Below are 18,953 nucleotides of genomic sequence, written 5' to 3'. Positions count from 1 at the left end.
AATTCTAAACTCACTGACCTCCATACAAAAACGAATTTCTTCGAGATTGTCCACCCTTTTGTCCTCTGTTTACCCCCTATAACTCCTTGCTTGATGGGCGAAACAACCAAAAACCGCCACCTGCTGGAGGGAGACAGATTTTCCGCCGAGTTGGGCCTCTCTCTTCCTTTTACTCTCTGATATTCTGTGTTTATGCGCAATACATTTCCCTTCAATCCATACAGAAAAAAAGCGGTGACGCAGTACACACAAGACCGCTATTCGTCGCTCAGGAAACGGACTGTGCTCGAGACCGATTGCATTATGAACAAATTTCGCCTAGGCATGCGAACAATTATGCATTGCTACTCAATTTAAGGACAGGCCATTTATTTCAGTTGTAATGCTTCATATTATTGAGATATTAGATTCCGTGTTAGCAGTGAGCTAGCTAGCTATCTATCAAGCATCTTCTGACAGTGACATTTATGTCTCTGCCTTGTGCTGTGTTCTCCTTCTTGGAATGGGATCGCAGACTGATGTTCCGAACAGCTTAATGATTCAAACGAACACATCCAGGTAATATAACGTTAGTTTGCTTTTAGATGGGTTTGATACAAGTCAATGAAGTACTGTTGGAGGTGTGAGACAACTTTGTGGATGTCTTACTGGCCAAGTTATCATGTTCGATAAGCTATAAAGACTAGCTAGCATTTCTACATCATGCACGCTATCAACAAGCTAGTCTAACAGCTAGCTAGCAAACTCAGCACTGTAAGAGGGTATAGTCAGCTAGTTTTTTAGACAGTTTCGCTACATGTCTCTGCTACCATCAAACTTAAATGTGTGTTTAAGAAACTATTAAAGTATGACTTATTTGCTAACATAGCTAGTTATGTCTTATTGGCTAGCTTACTTAGTGTTCCACTAACTGTTTTGTCATGCACTAGCTAGCTAACTTTTCCTTCCACAAACCTGAGCCAAACCTTGCTACGTTGCCTAATTGAGGTGATGACACTACCGTTTTTTACTTTTGTACTTATTTATTCTATATTGTTTTTTTATACAAACCCTCGGGCTTCCAACCACACCTGCACACCGTTTTTATGTATTTGTTTGATCTGTATTGTTTATCACTTATTTTCTTTGTTGCAAATAAATTCAAACCTAAACCCCCAGATGGCAGCTGTGTAGGTCAATGTTTAATTGATGGATTTGTTGCCCCAACTTGTGCTGTGCATAACAATGCTTGACAGATGATTGGGTGAAGTGGACAGCATATCTTATCACATCATTCCCCGCACACGCCCTTTTTGTTTGAACACTAACATACGTGGAACAGGAAGTCACTGTCCGAAGTTGATAGTGTACTTTTGTGAAGAACAATGATACACTGAATAAGCACAAAAGTCCGGTGGACAGTGGTCCTGTCCATTGTCATCTCAGCCCTGTGCAAGTAGGATAGCCTAGGTGTTTGTTTCTGCATTCACTTCTTCAGTAGACCTTTTCATGATGACACAATTAGGCCTTGATGTCAAACACCAAGTTTCTGCTTTTATGCAGCAAACTAGATCCTCCCATGAAAGCAGTAAGAGATAGATGAGAGCCTTTGCACTCTTATCTAATGTCATCAAGAATGGCCATGCATTCGAATAGCCATGTCATAGATTCACAAAATGCTAGTTAGTCTCCAAGCATTCTGTGCTTCTAGGCTTATGCCATGGCTATTCCAATGCATATCTGCTCTCAATAGGGTATGCCACTCCCACACTCATGAGATCTCAGAGAAATAATTAAAGCATTGACAGAGCTGCTGTGAAAAGCGAAATATGATCATTTGATTTCTGTTTTTTTACCTGCATGTATTACGCAGCCTTGATTAGAAAATGAAGGTAGCCTATATATCGTTGTCTGTATTAGAACATGGTCTGTGAAATCCTTGGGATGTCCCTACTTCCCCATTGAAGTTGAAATGATGGTTTAGGGTAGGGATGTCCTGAGAAACCTGGAAAGTACTGACTACTCCTGAGTGACGCAGCGGTCAAAGGCTCTGCATCTCAGAGCAAGAGGCGTCACTACAGTCCCTGGTTCAAATCCAGGCTGGATCACATCCCATAGGACAGCGCACAATTAGCCCAGTGTCGTCCGGGTTTGGCTGGGGTAGGCTGTCATTATAAATAAGAACAAATTCTTAACTGACTTGCCTAGTTAAAGAAAGGTTAAATTAAATGTTTTTTTTAAATATATTATTTTATAAATAGAAATTAGGCCTACTACTGGGATAGGCAATTTGGCCCTGTTTATAATCCATGCCAGGGATTTAAACAATGCAGAGAAACATAGGATATTTGCTAAATATAATTTTTATAGCAACTTTCATGAATTCTTAATATGCACAACAGAGCATAATTTCAGTTTTACTCCATGCTTTTCTTTGTAAACAGCCTTCCCGAATGATGCAATACTGAACATTGTAGATAGAAATGCCATGATAGAGCTGATATGATTAAACTTCACTCATGATTTTTACATTTCTGAGAGAAATGTCAGTTCTACACAATGCTTTTCTATCTGAAGACCGAAGTATGTTCTACAACATTGTTGTGCCTGTTTGACCCCAGCCCAAGTTCATGATTAATTGTGTCTGTGTCATGGATGACTCGCCTGTCTGTCTGTCTCTCTCCTTCAGATCCTCCGTCTCTGAGTGACGCAGCTATGTATGTGTTTGGGCCCCATGGTTGACTGCCAGGTGTGTGTAGTGTTTTTTTATTCCCCGTGCTCCTCCATAGCCAACCCCAGCCCAATATCCCCCAGCCCCATATCCCCCAGTCCAAAACCCTAGCCCCATATCCCCCAGTCCAAAACCCTAGCCCCATATCCCCCAGTCCAAAACCCTAGCCCCATATCCCCCAGTCCAAAACCCCTGCCCCATATCCCCCAGTCCAAAACCCCTGCCCCATATCCCCCAGTCCTAGCCCCAGCCCCATATCCCCCAGTCCTAGCCCCAGCCCCATATCCCCCAGTCCTAGCCCCAGCCCGCTTAACCCTGTGTCCGAGTATTTTGCTTGAACTATCCCCTGTCTAAGTCCTAGCCCCAGCTCCAAACACGTGCCCCTTTTCCCCTAGATCCTTCTCCTTCCTTTCCTCACACCAGCCCCCTTGCCCATTCAATTCAAATCACCCACTTCCAGACCTAGAACCAGCCCCACTCCCAACCCTGTTCCCCCAGCCGCACACTCTATCCACCAGCCCAACGCTCTATCCCCTACCCCTCTCTCCTGGCCCACCACCATCTATCTCCAGCCCACGTCCAGCCTCCGTACCATGCTGGGGAGAAACATGTCCCAGAAGCTGAGTGGGCTGCTGATAATCCTGGGGCTGGCGTGGGGGCTCATGTTGCTGCGCTACACTGTGCAGCAGCCGCGCCACAAGAGCAGTGGCGAGCTACGCCAACAGATCCTGGAGCTGAGCCGGCGATATGTCAAGGTGCTCAACGAGGAGAACCAGAACACACTGGGAGGACCGCAGGGCCCCTCCATGGCCGGTTATGGTAAGGGCTGTTTTAGAGAAACCCTGAAGCTACACTTTTCTCTGGTTATGGCTCTGAAAATGAAAGGGACCGCTAATTTACTACTTGAAACTAAACTGATTCTTTTATTCTTTTCTCTTGCTTGCTCTCTCACACACACAGCTGATCTGAAGAGGACCATAGCAGTGTTGCTGGACGACATCCTGACGCGCCTGGTCAAGCTGGAGGGGAAGATGGAGCTGGTTGCCAACACTTCAGCCACTAACTCCTCCCATCCTGCAGCAGGCTCCCTGGCCTCGGCTCCAGTTGCCTTACACAAGCAGGACACGCCAGGCAACCACCGCCTGGAAACGCCTCGCCTCCCTCCACAAACACCCAACAGACCTCGCCCAGGGGTATAGTAGTGTGGGTAGTGATTGAGGCCTTGTTCAAGTAAAAAGTGCATCCTTTCTTCTTTAGGTAGTCACTGATCTAATAAGGATGGTCAGGTGGTAACTTTCCTTTCGCTTATCCATTCATTTACAGATCAGTGATTAGCTCATGGGAGGAAGAAAAGAGTGAGGATGTATTCTAGATCATTTAAAACTAACCTAACCCTGAGAAAGGACTGACTGCCTGTACCTTTCCAATAACTACTTGGCTGATTGACATTTTTTTACATAGACATTTGCGCATCTTTTTTAATACTCTCAGTCATGGACTCTTAGGCATACATTTTAGATTCCCTAATTGTTTTTTCGTGAAAGGGTCTACAAACTGCGGCTGTCTTTGAGGATGTCTGTGGGCAGCAACAAAGCATCAACAACAGTAGAGGAAATGAACAAATGTTTGTACTCTGTGGAGTCTTCAAGGAAGCTGATGATGAATATGAATGGCACAGCCACCCCGATATTTTATCCCTTGGACAGACCAACTACGAATTTGCTGTACTGCTTCTTTAAATCTCATCCATATCAGAAGTTGCTCAACTCAACAATGCACTCATGGTAGTTTTGGAAATTATGTATTTGAGTTTGCAGAAGCTCCTGGTGTTAATATGTAGATTTGAAGAGTCCCTTTTTAGCTGTTTTATATATATATATATATATATATGTATATGTAGATATATATATGATATAAAAAACTATTTAGCTGTTGTACAGTAGACTTTTTTTTTTTAAGGATAAAAGTGATAATCCAAAGAATTTTATTTGCACTCTCCTTGAAGGCTTCAAAAATGTATTTTTACTATGATTTTAGATGGTGTATAACAAGTTGAATGTAACTGTCAATAAGCAGATGATTACCAAGTGGTTACAATTGATCAATTCCAACTTCATCCTTATCCTCTTTGTCAGTACCCAGACTGTTAGTCCTTGTTGATTCCCCTTGCAGATACGAATGGTTAGGGCCAGGACTTTTTCCTGACTGACCAGTAAAAAATCTTATCCCAATCGATGTACAACCTGTTTTTTGTCTCAGTTTAGCCCTTGCTTGTCTATTTCTTCCACATATCAGTCTGAGCTCACATTACACAGCGATTGTTGGGGGATGTCCTAAAAATAGTGGGCTAACCCAATGTTTATACTTTTAACTTATGGGACTGCCTGTCTATGGAACACCCTTACCCCCTTTACTACAAACCATTGGCTGCATCCTGATTCTCCACCTTTACAGAAATGTGCACTTAAACATGATCTTTCAAATCAAAGTTTATTTGTCACATGCCCCGAATACAACCGGTATAGGACCTTACTGTGAAATGCTTACTATCAAGCCCTTAACCAACAATGCCGATTTTCTTTTTAAGTAAGAAAATATTTAAACAAAATAATGTAACACAACAACAATAAAGAGGCTATATACAGGGGTACCGGTACCGGGTGAATGTGCAGGGGTACAGGTTAGTCGAGGTAAAACGTACAAGTAGGTAGGGGTAAAGTGACTATGCATAGATAAAACAGTGAGTAGCAGCAGCATAAAAAAGGGGGTTAATGCAAATAGTCCGGTTAGCCATTTGATGGACTGTTTAGTAGTCTAATGGCTTGGGGTTAGAAGCTGTTAAGGAGCCTTTTGGACCTAGACTTGTCGCTCCGGTACTGCTTGCCATAGGTAGCAGAGAGAACAGTCTATGACTAGGGTGGCTGGAGTCTTTGACAATTTTTAGGGCCTTCCTCTGACACCGCCTGGTATAGAGGTCCTGGATGGCAGGAAGCTTGGCCCCAGTGATGTACTGGGCCATACGCAATACACTCTGTAGCGCCTTATGGTCGGAATGCCATACCAAGCAGTTGCTATACCAAGTGGTGATGCAACCGGTCAGGATGTTCTCGATGGTGCAGCTGTAGAACATTTTGAGGTTCTGAGGACCCATGCCAAATCTTTTCAGTCTCCTGAGGGGGAATAGGCATTGTCGCGCCCTCTTCACGACTGTCTTGGTGTGTTTGGACCATGATAGTTTCTTAGTGATGTGGACGCCAAGGAACTTGAAGCTCGCAACCCGCTCCACTACAACCCTGTCGATGTGAATGGGGGCGTTCTCAGCCCCCCTTTTCCTGTGGTCCACGATCAGCTCTTTTGCCTTGCTCACGGTGAGGAAGAGGTTGTTGTCCTAGCACCAGACTGCCAGGTCTCTGACCTCCTCCCTGTAGGCTGTCACATCATTGGTGATCAGGCATACCACCATTGTGTCGTCCATCAAACTTAATGATGGTGTTGAAGTCGTGCGTGTTAATGCAGTAGTGGGTGAATACGGAGTACAGGAGGGGACTAAGCACGCACCCCGAGGGGTGTTGAGGATCAGCGTGGCAGATGTGTTGTTGCCTACCCTTACCAGCATGCATTTAAAGCATTTGATTGGTTTAAGCATTGGCTGGAGGGTGTTTCCATCATTTGATAAACCTAGAATCCTTAATTGAAACAACAAGCTGTGTCTGCTCCTGTTTTGGTAACAACGCTAAAGGATGGGCCAGGCGAAATGTAACCACTCTCAAATTCATAGACCGAGGTATGGATGCAAGGACTGACCATACATGATATCAAAAGTATAGTACGAACCATGTTTTGAGGCTATACATGTTTGTTACATGTACATTGTTTACAAACATTGGAGTAAAACAAGCTAATATTATGGATTCTGATAGGGTACGATAGTTGACCTAAACTCATGAGTAATTTATAAGTTATATTATTCAAGAATCAATGGCTATATATCATTCATTTATAAGTCCCAAAATGGATGTAGCAACTAAGGATTCAAGATTTAAATTAATGTCTTAAGTGTTAAGGCTCATGTCCTCACCCATAACCTCTGGCCACGGCCCTCCCTTGCCACTCACATCAAGTTTCTCAACTCTGCTCACTCGCACCCTTGAATATTTAAGCAGCAGTTTCTCCCTCCAGTCTTGCTTATTCCTGTTGGTGAATGCATGGGGCGGCCAATTTATGTTTTCCTTTCCGTGTTGTGTGGGACTGACTTTCCATTATTGTCTATAAATGTTAGTTTTAAGATCCTTTTTAGTTGATTTTAAAGTTAATTTGCTGCTGCCAAATGACTGGATATTTCCTGTCAGTCCAGCATGTGAGATGCATTTCAGTTATTTAGCCCTTTTGCAATTGTGAGTCATGCTTGTATGTTAACATGTTTGTACAGTGCTTTCAGAAAGTATTCAGACCCCTTGACTTTTCCACATTTTGGTAGATTACAGCCTTATTCTTCAATATATATATTTTAAATCCTTAGCAATCTACACACATACAAAATAGATACCTTATTTACATACAGTGGCTTGCAAAAATATTCACCCCCCTTGTATCATTTGAATTACACAACATGCAATTCACTTTAAAAAGATGCAAAATATTTTTTCTTGTGAAATAAGACCCGAAAAATGAACTTGAGTGTGCATAGCTATTCAACCCCTCCCCCCCCCCCAAAAAAACTGCTCCAGCTTCTTCAAGTTGGATGGATTCTGCTAGTCTAGTGTACAGCAATCTTTAAGTCATACCACAGATTCTCAATTGGATTGAGGTCTGGGCTTTGACTAGGCCATTCCAAGACATTTAAGTGTCAAATCAAATGTATTTATATAGCCCTTCTTACATCAGCTGATATCTCAAAGTGCTGTACAGAAACCCAGCCTAAAACCCCAAACAGCAAGCAATGCAGGTGTAGAAGCACGGTGGCTAGAAAAAACTACCTAGAAAGGCCAAAAACTAGGAAGAAACCTAGAGAGGAACCAGGCTATGAGGGGTGGCCAGTCCTCTTCTGGCTGTGCCGGGTGGAGATAACAGAACATGGCCAAGATGTTCATAAATGACAAGCATGGTCAAATAATAATGAGGGTGCAGCAAGTCAGCGCCTCAGGAGTAAATGTCAGTTGGCTTTTCATAGCCGATCATTAAGAGTATCTCTACCGCTCCTGTAGCACATCCGGCGAACAGGTCAGGGTTCCATAGCCACAGGCAGAACAGTTGAAACTGGAGCAGCAGCACGGCCAGGTAGACTGGGGACAGCAAGGAGTCATCATGCCAGGTACTCCTGAGGCATGGTCCTAGGGCTCAGGTCCTCCGTTAGAGAGAATTAGAGAGAGCATACTTAAATTTACACAGGACACAGGATAAAAGACAGAAGTACTCCAGATATAAGACTGACCCTAGCCCCCCGACACAAACTACTGCAGCATAAATACTGGAGGCTGAGAGGCTGTGTCCTCTTAAAGCACTCAAGTGTTGCTTTAGCAGTATGCTTGGGGTCATTGTCCTGCTGGAAGGTGAACCTCTGTCCCCGTCTCAAATCTCTCTAAAGCCCAGCTCTGTGGAGTGTACGGCTTAAAGTGGTCCTAAGGACAGATACTCCAATCTCTTATGTGGAGCTTTGCAGCTCCTTCAGGGTTATCTTTGGTCTTTGTTGTCTCTGATTAATGCCTTCTTTGCTTGGTCTGTGAGTTTTGGTGGGTGGCCCTCTCTTGGAAGTTTTGTTGTGTTCCCATATTCTTTCCATTTTTTAATAATTGATTTAGTGGTGCTCTGTGGGATGTTCAAAGTTTCTGATATTTTTTTATAACCCAACCCTGATCTGTACTTGTCCACAACTTTGTCCCTGACCTGTTTGGAGAGCTTCTTGGTCTTCATGGTGCTGCTTGGTGGTGCCCCTTGCTCAGTGGTGTTGCAGACTCAGGGGCCTTTCAGAACAGGTGTATGTATACTGAGATCATGTGACACTTAAATAAAGTCCACCTGTGTGCAATCTAACTAATTATGTGACTTCTGAATGTAAGTGGTTGCACCAGATCTTATTTAGCGGCTTCATAGCAAAGGGGGTGAATACATATACAGTGGGGCAAAAAAGTATTTAGTCAGCCACCAATTGTGCAAGTTCTCCCACTTAAAAAGATGAGAGGCCTGTAATTTTCATCATAGGTACACTTCAACTATGACAGACAAAATTAGGGGAAAAAATCCAGAAAATCACATTGTAGGATTTTTTTATGAATTTATTTGCAAATTATGGTGGAAAATAAGTATTTGGTCAATAACAATACCAAGCACCCACACATGATGCTTCCACCCTTGTGCTTCACGGTTGGGATGGTGTCCTTCGGGTTGCAAGCCTCCCCCTTTTTCCTCCAAACATAACGATGGTCATTATGGCCTAACAGTTCTATTTTCGTTTCATCAGACCAGAGGAAATTTCTCCAAAAAGTACCATCTTTGTCCCCGTGTGCAGTTGCAAACCGTAGTCAGGCTTTTTTATGGCGGTTTTGGAGCAGTGGCTTCTTCCTTGCTGAGCGGCCTTTCAGGTTATGCCGATATAGGACTCGTTTTACTGTGGATATAGATACTTTTGTACCGGTTTCCACCAGCATCTTTACAAGGTCCTTTGCTGTTGTTCTGGGATTGATTTGCACTTTTCGCACCAAAGTATGTTCATCTCTAGGTGACAGAGTAGTGATGCTAGTCGGGCGGGAGGGTGCGGGCAGCAATCGGTTGAAGAGCATGCACTTAGTTTTACTAGCATTTAAAAGCAGTTGGATGCCACGGAAGGAGAGTTGTATGGCGTTGAAGCTCGTTTGAAAAGAGTAGGCCTGAGAATTTAACCCTGTGGCACCCCCATAGAGACTGCCAGAGGTCCGGACAACAGGCCCTCCGATTTGACCCACTGAACTCTATCTGAGAAGTAGTTGGTGAACCAGGCGAGGCAGTCATTTGAGAAGCCAAAGCTATTGAGTCTGCCGATAAGAATGCAGTGATTGACAGAGTCGAAAGCCTTGGCCAGGTCAATGAAGACGGCTGCAGAGTACTGTTTTTTATCAATGGCGGTTATGATATCGTTTAGGACCTTGAGCGTGGCAGAGGTGCACCCATGACTAGCTCGGAAACCAGATGTCATAGTGGAGAATGTACGGTTGGATTCGAAATGGTCGGTGATCTGTTTATTAACTTGGCTTTCAAATATTTTAGAAAGGCAGGGCAGAATGGATATAGATCTATAACAGTTTGGGTCTAGAGTGTCTCCCCCTTTGAAGAGGGGGAAGACCGCGGCAGCTTTCCAATCTTTGGGGATCTCAGACGATATGAAAGAGGTTGAATAGGCTAGTAATAGGGGTTGCAACAATTTCTGCGGATAATTTTAGAAAGAGAGGGTCCTGATTGTCTAGGATCCAGATTTTACAGCTCTTTCAGAACATCAGCTGTCTGGATTTGGGTGAAGGATAATCGATCATTGAAGTTATCGTTTATCGTAGATAATATTTTCCTATTTCATGGGTTCTGTATTCACAAAGCAGTTGATTAACTAAGAGACAAATAGCCATGGCTGGGTATGGGTGGTCAGTATCCAACAATGTTCATATGGCAAATGGGTAGAGTTACAATGGCTTATTGGGGTACACATGTTTGGGGACCCTCTGGGTCATACAGAAATGGCCAGGAGCACTATTGTAATACCATAACTACATCTGGTCAAGAATCTTAGTTTGTTATTCAGACATAGGACTACAAGATCCGCATTTGAATTGAATCAATAAATGGATGGACTATGGAACCGTAGTATAAAGCAGGCGTGGCAGGAATCAAGATGACGTCGGCACAAAATTTGCAGTTGATAAACAAACAAAACTTCCGTCCTCCTCCGCCATCTTCCACCACGAGAAAGAGCAGAGAAGCGCAAAGGAGGACACTGTATTTTGTCTGGAAACGTTAGCGAGCTCACTAGATATATCGTTAATCTCTTTGCAAAATGAGTGACATTGAGGATGGAAACTTCGATGGACGAGTAAGTATTAGCGTTGCAACGGAACCCAAAACAATGTCCTATCTTTCCTCCCTTGCTTACATACAGTACTCTAGCTAGCAGGCTAAGTTAATAACCTGCTATCTTTGTTAGCAACGTTCTGGCAAGCTAGCTTAGTAGGCTAATTAGCGGTTTGAGCAGCTAACGTTAATTAACGCAACAAAATTCGTAATTTTAAGAAGGTAGTAAGACAGAAACAAAATGTTCTGCACACTATTATAATCTTACTAGGATATACTGGTTCGTTACTGTTAGCTAGTATAGTAGTAGCTACGTAACGTTACCTTTCGCTAGTTGCCAGCCGAACAATACAATACTAGCTAAGTCGCAAGCTAGCTAGGTGACGTTTCTAGCTAGCTAACTGGCTAATGTTATCGCTATCTTTGGTTATCGTATATAATGCTACCGGTAGCATAAACGTAACTTTATGCACATGACACACAAATGAGCGAGTTCGCTATTCGATAGCTCTCAGGTAAGTTTGGTGCCTTTGTCGTACCAGTTGCAGTCAGGTAATCTGAGCTTCAAGCCGCTCTTCCTTTCCTGTTTACAGCAATCTTTCATTATAATCTTGTAGTTAAATAAATTAGCAGTCAAAGTAACGTAACATTCCACATCGTAGCTAATGGTGAGAGTGAAACCGTTTTCTAAAGTCCCCTCACAATGTTCACTTATGCTGCAACAATGTATTACAATGTTGCTCTATTGAAAAGTTGTACTCATCACTAAACCCTTATGAGATGATGGGTAATAACTAAACAATTTTTGCAAGTATAGTTTGTCCTGCTATACTATAGATGCTGTAGATATTCATTATTTCACGAAATATTTTTTATTTTTCTATAAATTCATGATCTTTAATTGTATTGAATGTTCTTTTTTCATTAAGGTTATTGATCGTGAAGGATGTGAAGAGTTTTATCCAAGAATGTGGAAGAAAATATCCAAGAATAAACGAAGGCTTTTTTGAAAAACAGTTACAGAGCAGAACATAGAAGTGGGAAGGGGAAAATGAATGAAACTGGAAGATTGGTGGTCAGATATAGAAGCGCTTGCAGTGTGTATGGCTAAAGGTGAAAATGGTTTCTATTTGGGGAAGAGAGAACCCGGAATCAGAAAATGAAAATGGAAAAAAGAAGAACGACGAAGAACAGTAGAATTCCTGAGAGAAGGAAGTAGAGTATATAAAGAATCTGGAAGAATGAATGTATCCCTAGGTTAAGTAAATGTACAGTATATGTGCCAAGTGTCTTTACACTTCTATGCTCCATTTCTATAGTTTAAAAATGCATGTTGACTTTAGTTTGACCCAGGTAGAAAAATGAGACGTGGGATATGTTAACATTGACAGGGTTCTAACATATTATTAATCCAAGTGAAGGATTTTTTTTTTTTTTTTTTTGTTAATCTTCTCTATCATATGTAATAGACGTGGTGGAGCGCTAACCCTTTCCTCCACAGTGTATGAGCTCTAGTGGTTTATGTCTGGCTTTGAAAAGTTGCTTGTGTGTGTTCCTTCTGAGTAATGTGTGTTAAGTATAAGAGTAGGCCTCTTTAACACGCGGCTACTGTAACATTAGGGCTCTCGCTCCCCATCCAAATCGGACCGTGGCAGTCCTGTCCGGGTCAAGTCAGAGAGCAGATCCGGCTCCGCGAGCCCATCCAGGGCCGCCAAACACTCAGAGTCTCGGTCCCGCTCTAAGTCCAGGTGAGTCTGTCCTCCTGTTATTTCTTGATTTCCATTCTATTTGTGGAGAGTGATGTCTCAATGTGCTGTGGGTCAAGTTGACAATTCTCTTGCTCTCCCCTTTCCTTCCTATGGCCCTCTCTCCAGGTCTCGCTCTCGGAGGCACTCCAACCGCAGGTACAGCCGCTCTCGCTCCCCCTCCAACCGGAAGAAGTCCCGTTCCTACAGCCCAGAATACCGGAAGAAGAAGAGCCAAAGCGAGTCACCTAACCGCCGCCATACCAGCAGCAGAGTGAGTATCACATTGCTGACAGGTCAAAGGTCAGGGTCTGACTGCTGAATGAGTAGAGCAGTACTTCACAACCCTCTCCTTGGTAACCACCAGACGTTTCACATTTATTGTAATCCTAAATTGTCACATCTGGTTCAACTAGTCGTGGGCTTGATTATTAGTGAACTAGTTACAGCAAGTGTTCCAGTTTTTAGTATGTGAAACATGTTACCAAGAAGAGGGTTGGGAAACCCTGTGGTGGAGGAACAGCTCAGTAGTGTGTAGAAAATACCAAATTGTCACATTTGTTAAGGGCTTGCAGCTGCTTTATGTAATTGTGGAACTTTATTAGGATGTGTGTACATAGTTAATTGTAGGCAGTGTTCATTTACAGCTCAGTATGGTATAGAAAATACCAAAGCTGTATTGTCTGTTACAGGAAACAGAATGCTTTGACTTATTTAATAACCCTTTTATTTAACCCTCCCTCTCCTTATGTCAATAGAGCCATGACTTCAGAAAAGAGACATTCGGTCAGGGAGCAGGAGGTGATGAGGATGCCAGGGTATGTAGACATTCTTACCTTTTATCTTCTACATTAGAAGAGCACTGGAGTATTTTAATGTGAAGGGGGGCCTCAATGTGCAAATCCTGTGGTCTAGCAGTAACGCTCCTGAATACCGTCCCATGTATGACTCAGATCAGGGGTTGTGTGTAAGTGAGCGAGAGGTACTGAGACAATGAGTGATTTACAGGTAACTCACATGCTACTCCCAGTGGCTGGTAATCTACTTGTTCCTATCAGCTGCTGTGAAATCTGACCCCTTTGACCTCCAGGTGAACCCTGACCCCAACCAGTGCCTGGGGGTGTTCGGGCTGAGCCTGTACACCACGGAGAAGGACCTGAGGGAAGTGTTTGGCCGGTATGGCCCGCTGGCCGGGGTTAACGTGGTGTATGACCAGCGCACCGGGCGCTCCCGTGGCTTTGCCTTCGTCTACTTCGAGAGGATCGATGACTCCAAGGAGGTATGGAACAAATGTAGCAGTCTGGGCCTCTTTCGCAATTTGTCTTTCCTTGATTATTGCAACCTCTCTCCTTGCTCCTCAACCTATTTTAAAAATGTTTTTAATTAACCTTTATTTAACTAGGCAAGTCAGTTAAGAACAAATTATTATTCACAATGACGGCCTAGGAACAGTGGGTTAACTGCCTTGTTCAGGGGCAGAAATACAGAATTATACCGTGTCAGCTCGGGGATTCGGTCTGGCAACCTTTCGGTTACTGGCCCAACACTCTAACCACTAGGCTAGCTGACGCCCCTATTGGAGTAGAGAGGTCTAAGTCCCTGCCCTCAAACCTTCTTGTCCAATGGGTTTTAATGAAGATGAAAGGAAAGGGGAATCTAGGAAAGATTCATTGAGAGAGAGTTTGGGGGAAAAGGTGATGTCTTATTCAGAACCAATTTTATCGTCATAAGAAGTGCTGTTAATCATTGGGTAATACAGTAATACCTAAGAGTCGATGGTAACTTGTGGTGTCAAACGCCTTTCCTCAATCCTTGAATATCTAAAAGGTTCAAAATCCTGTTCATTTGCTAATTCATCTTGAACAATTGATATTGTACGCTGACTAGTCTATGCATTAGCTTTCATATTGTATCTGTTGTGTTAGGTGTGACTACTCATAAGCACCACCAGGTGTCAGGCCTGCCACTCAAAGTTTGCCTTGGTACCAGTCACATGGAACTCTTCACTGTGATGAAGGTTCTAAACCCAGAGGCCCATCATCGCAAGACTTTGAGGATTGCTTGCGAAGCAGACTCTGTAGACCGGGTTTGCGGTTTGAGAAGTCATTCTTCCTTCATTTTCTTGAAATCTAAAGGCACAGCTTGGATTTGCGCCAATGTCTTAAGTAACTGAAAATGTTACTCAAACCTCGTGACGGGGACAACTTTATATCGAAGGAATGCATTTAATTTGAAGGCCTGCACATGCGCAGTTCGGTGTGATACGTTAGACCCGATGACGTGTTTCTGCATATGAGCTTAGCTAGCCAACGTCACCATGACATCGTCTACAAGCGTGATCTGGGATTTCTATCGGAGAAGCAGTCTCAACGGCTGTGCTGGCTCAATGGGACAGTGCAAGCCGTGCTCAGTATGCGCACGCATTAAACCGTGTCTTTACCCTTCACCCCAAAAATATCCCTGGGCAAGTAGAACCCAGAGTTGAGATGGAGAGAAGCTCATTTTCAGAATAACTGATTTTAAACTTATCATTTGGTTCCTCGTCTCTTTTTTTTGTGTGTTTTGTTGTTCTAGGCGATGGAGCGTGCCAACGGTATGGAGCTGGACGGAAGACGTATCAGAGTGGACTTTTCCATCACCAAGAGGGCCCACACCCCTACGCCTGGCATCTACATGGGCCGACCCACACAGTAAGTATAGGATGGTTAATCTCTGCTCATTGTGTGATTTTACAGATGTCTTGCTGCCAGTGTTCTGTCTCCTGTGGGTATTGTGTGTGTGTTTTTTCTTTCTTGGATGTCGTTGCTTAGCTTATTGGTAGTTATGGGTTGTGTCTGAAATGGCGCCCTGTCCCTTATATAGGGAACCTGGTGCCATATCGGATGCAGACAAGGAATGTTTTAGGGAATCTTGTAACTCTCAGTAAACATGAACTTGTCCCTTCTTCAGTAATGGTGGTGGTGGTGGTGGTGGTGGAGGAGGAGAGCGAAACAGTGGCAGCAGTGGTGGAGGGAGGAGGGGCCGGGACTCGTACGACCGATACGATGATCGACGGGGCGGCTACGACCGTGGATATGACCGTGGATACGATCGGGGAGACCGAGGTGGAGACCGGGGATATGACAGATATGACGAGTACGACAAGTACAGGTGAGTTATACTCAGGATGTTGACTTTATTCAAGAGATTCACATTGGAGATAACCTTAAGTAGCTACGAATATATTTGGAATAAAAATATTCTATTTTTCCCCCGTAGGGTTAACTCAACATTGTTCATGTTAAATTTGAGGGGATGAATGGGGTTACTTGTCCAATGCTGGCTAATATTGTGAGTTATTCCTTCTTACACTAGTGTACATCTTTTTGTTCTCTCTCTCCCTCTTACAGTCGCAGGCGCTCTCCCTCTCCCTACTACAGTCGATACAGGTCACGCTCCAGGTCTCGCTCATACAGCCCACGTAAGTACACACACAAACACCTCAACAGCTTTTGTAAACTTTTTAAACCATACTCTGGTGTTTGATCTCTGAGAGAGCCTTAGACACTAACATGCATCATTGTCTCTTTGCAGGACGATACTAACAGACTTCCATCAAGATTAAGTTTTCCTTTTCTTCGTGACCCACATTGGAACGGAGCCGTTTGGGATCTTTGTCAAGCTAACTAAAGTGTTTATCAACAGACAAAAATCTCCTCTGTGACTTAGCACGAAAGTCAGAGTTCGGACAGAGAGTCAGTCATTTGTTTACGTGCTGTAGATGTCTTCATTTTTTAAACTTTTCGATGCATCCGTGTAGTGTTTGCTAAAGACCTAGAGGGTGGTAATGAAACTAATTGAGCCTGTGTTGAGTGTCTTTAGAACGTACCCTTCTCCATCACTGATCTGTAAGTGACTGTATAAGTGGAAGCATGGTATACATTTTATTGCTTTCACAAATCCAGCCTTGACAGATCAGTGATTATCTCATGGGAAGAAAGGATGTATTTAATATTCAAAGTATTCAAACAGGCTTTTTGGTTTTAGTAGGAGGAAATGTGAAATGAATCAGTGGATTGAGGAGAGTCTTCTTTTTTGAGTTGGTTGTTTATTGTCGGGATACCTCCGGAGATTTTTATTTAGATGTATGATTTTTTCTTTTTATGAAAATAAAAACCCAAATCTTGATGTGTGATGGTGATTGAGCTTGATTCTGATATGAAAGTGAAGCCGTGGGGGTACCACTAAAAATGTCTCATAGATATGCATTAGTCATTACAGATGTTTGGTTTATATTGATATTAAGAACATCTAGACTACAAATGCACATCCTAATCAACATGCATACAATTTCAAATATCTTCTGTGGAGAAATACTAAAACCCACACAAGATTTCTGTTTTCCTGTTGGAGCAACAGAAATGTGATTACATGTGAAAGAAATGGTACAAACATTTGTGCTGCTCCTGATAGATAATTGTGGCCATTGCTTTTCAGACATTTATCATTTACTGAAATATACCTACTTCAAGCTTATCCTCTTTCCTGTTTTTCATTGTATTCAGCGGCAGGGTAGCCTAGTGGTTAGAGCGTTGGACTAGTAACCGGAAGGTTGCAAGTTCAAATCCCCGACGCATTCACAACACTGCAGATAGCAATACACTATAGAGAGGACACAGCATTGTTTGTGCCCCATTATGGTGCCATTGAGGCCATCTCCATTTTGAAGTAGTCAAGTTTCTTCAATTCTGAGTTGGTAAACAAAGGGTGCATACTGCCACCTGGAGTGTGTTTGAATAGGTAAAGGTTGGCTATTTACTGCTACCTGCAGTTATGGAATGTTGCCTCATGAGTAGACTTCATTGGCTGATACCTAATGATGACCTGGATGGAATTATGTGATCCTTCCTTAACCCATAGCAAGACTCCCCAGTTGATTACTTCAAATTTGTTAAAGTTCTCAATGGCGCTGCCCATTTTAAAACAGTTTTGGGCATTAGAGTCTGCTCTATTTGTTTATTTAACCAGGTAGGCTACTGCCAAGATAAAGCATAGCAATTCGACACATACAAGAACACAGAGTTACACATGGAATAAACAAAACAGTCAATAATACAGTAGAACAAAAGAAAACAAGTCTATATACAGTGAGTGGAAATGAGGTAAGATAAGGGAGTTAAGGCAATAAATAGGCAATGGTGGCGATGTAATTACAATATAGCAATTATAACATGAATGGTAGATGTGCAGAAGATGAATGTGCAAGTAGAGATACTGGGGTGCAAAGGAGCAAGATAAAAAAAATACTGTATGGGGATGAGGTAGGTAGATGGGCTGTTTACAGATGGGCTATGTACAGGTGCAGTGATCTGTGAGCTGCACTGACAGTGGGTGCTTAAAGCTAGTGAGGGAGATGTAAGTCTCCAGCTTCAGAGATTTTTGCAGTTCATTCCAGTCAATGGCAGCAGAGAATTGGAAGGAAAGACGACCAAAGGAGGAATTGGCTTTGGGGGTGACCACTGAGATATACAGTGGTGCAAAAAAGTATTTAGTCAGCCACCAATTGTGCAAGTTCTCCCACTTAAAAAGGTGAGAGAGGCCTGTAATTTTCATCATAGGTACACTTCATCTATGACAGCCAAAATGAGAGAAAAAAAGTCCAGAAAATCTCATTGTAGGATTTTTTATGAATTTATTAGCAAATTATGGTGGAAAATAAGTATTTGGTCAATAACAAAAGTTCATCTCAATACTTTGTTATATACCCTTTGTTGGCAATGACAGAGGTCAAACGTCTTCTGTAATTCTGGACATGTACTGGCTTAAGCAGGGGAACACGTCTGGCACTGCAGGATTTGAGTCCCTGGTGGCGTAGTGTGTTACTGATGGTAGGCTTTGTTACTTTGGTCCCAGCTCTCTGCAGGTCATTCACTAGGTCCCCCCGTGTGGTTCTGCGATTTTTGCTCACCGTTCTTGTGATAATTTTGACCCCACAGGGTGAGATCTTGCGTGGAGCCCCAGATCGAGGGAGATTATCAGTGGTCTTGTATGTCTTCCACTTTCTAATAATTGCTCCCACAGTTGATTTCTTCAAACCAAGCTGCTTACCTATTGCAGATTCAGTCTTCCCAGCCTGGTGCAGGTCTACAATTTTGTTTCTGGTGTCCTTTGACAGCTCTTTGGTCTTGGCCATAATGGAGTTTGGACTGTTTGAGGTTGTGGACAGATGTCTTTTATACTGATAACAAGTTCAAACAGGTGCCATTAATACAGGTAACGAGTGGAGGACAGAGGGGCCTCTTAAAGAAGAAGTTACAGGTCTGTGAGAGCCAGAAATCTTGCTTGTTTGTAGGTGACCAAATACTTATTTTCCACCATAATTTGCAAATAAAATCATAAAAAATCCTACAATGTGATTTTCTGGATGTATTTTTCTCATTTTGTCTGTCATAGTTGAAGTGTACCTATGATGAAAATTACAGGCCTCT

The 18,953-nt window shown here is 42.9% G+C and overlaps 2 protein-coding genes across 5 annotated transcripts; both read left to right on the top strand.

Moving 5' to 3' along the window:
* The first annotated feature begins 131 nt into the window (after window positions 1-131).
* Window positions 132-5,357, top strand: ccdc126 (coiled-coil domain containing 126). 3 transcript variants are annotated; one of them, XM_031795218.1, is made up of 4 exons: window positions 132-558; window positions 2,669-3,529; window positions 3,671-3,903; window positions 4,034-5,357. In XM_031795218.1, exons 2-4 carry the CDS (start codon window positions 3,304-3,306, stop codon window positions 4,043-4,045), a joined length of 471 nt encoding a protein of 156 aa, XP_031651078.1. In that variant the 5' UTR covers window positions 132-558; window positions 2,669-3,303; the 3' UTR covers window positions 4,046-5,357. The 3 variants fall into 3 exon arrangements, with proteins under 3 accessions (XP_031651078.1, XP_020360709.1, XP_031651079.1); XM_020505120.2 differs by having other exon boundaries at window positions 134-558; window positions 3,671-5,357; XM_031795219.1 differs by lacking the exon at window positions 132-558 and having other exon boundaries at window positions 2,929-3,529; window positions 3,671-3,913.
* A 5,214-nt stretch (window positions 5,358-10,571) lies between these two features.
* On the top strand, window positions 10,572-16,655 carry LOC109907250 (transformer-2 protein homolog alpha). Of its 2 annotated transcripts, XM_020505117.2 has the most exons (9): window positions 10,572-10,763; window positions 12,362-12,489; window positions 12,616-12,760; window positions 13,245-13,304; window positions 13,577-13,765; window positions 15,061-15,176; window positions 15,436-15,636; window positions 15,876-15,946; window positions 16,060-16,655. In XM_020505117.2, exons 1-9 carry the CDS (start codon window positions 10,728-10,730, stop codon window positions 16,068-16,070), a joined length of 957 nt encoding a protein of 318 aa, XP_020360706.1. In that variant the 5' UTR covers window positions 10,572-10,727; the 3' UTR covers window positions 16,071-16,655. The 2 variants fall into 2 exon arrangements, 1 of the variants encoding a protein (XP_020360706.1); XR_004203859.1 differs by having other exon boundaries at window positions 10,601-10,763; window positions 11,671-12,489; window positions 15,436-15,946.
* Window positions 16,656-18,953: the final 2,298 nt, after the last annotated feature.

The sequence above is a fragment of the Oncorhynchus kisutch genome, linkage group LG17, assembly GCF_002021735.2.
Source record: "Oncorhynchus kisutch isolate 150728-3 linkage group LG17, Okis_V2, whole genome shotgun sequence".
Classification (NCBI taxonomy): domain Eukaryota; kingdom Metazoa; phylum Chordata; class Actinopteri; order Salmoniformes; family Salmonidae; genus Oncorhynchus; species Oncorhynchus kisutch.
This window is presented reverse-complemented; position numbering and strand designations above follow the sequence as displayed.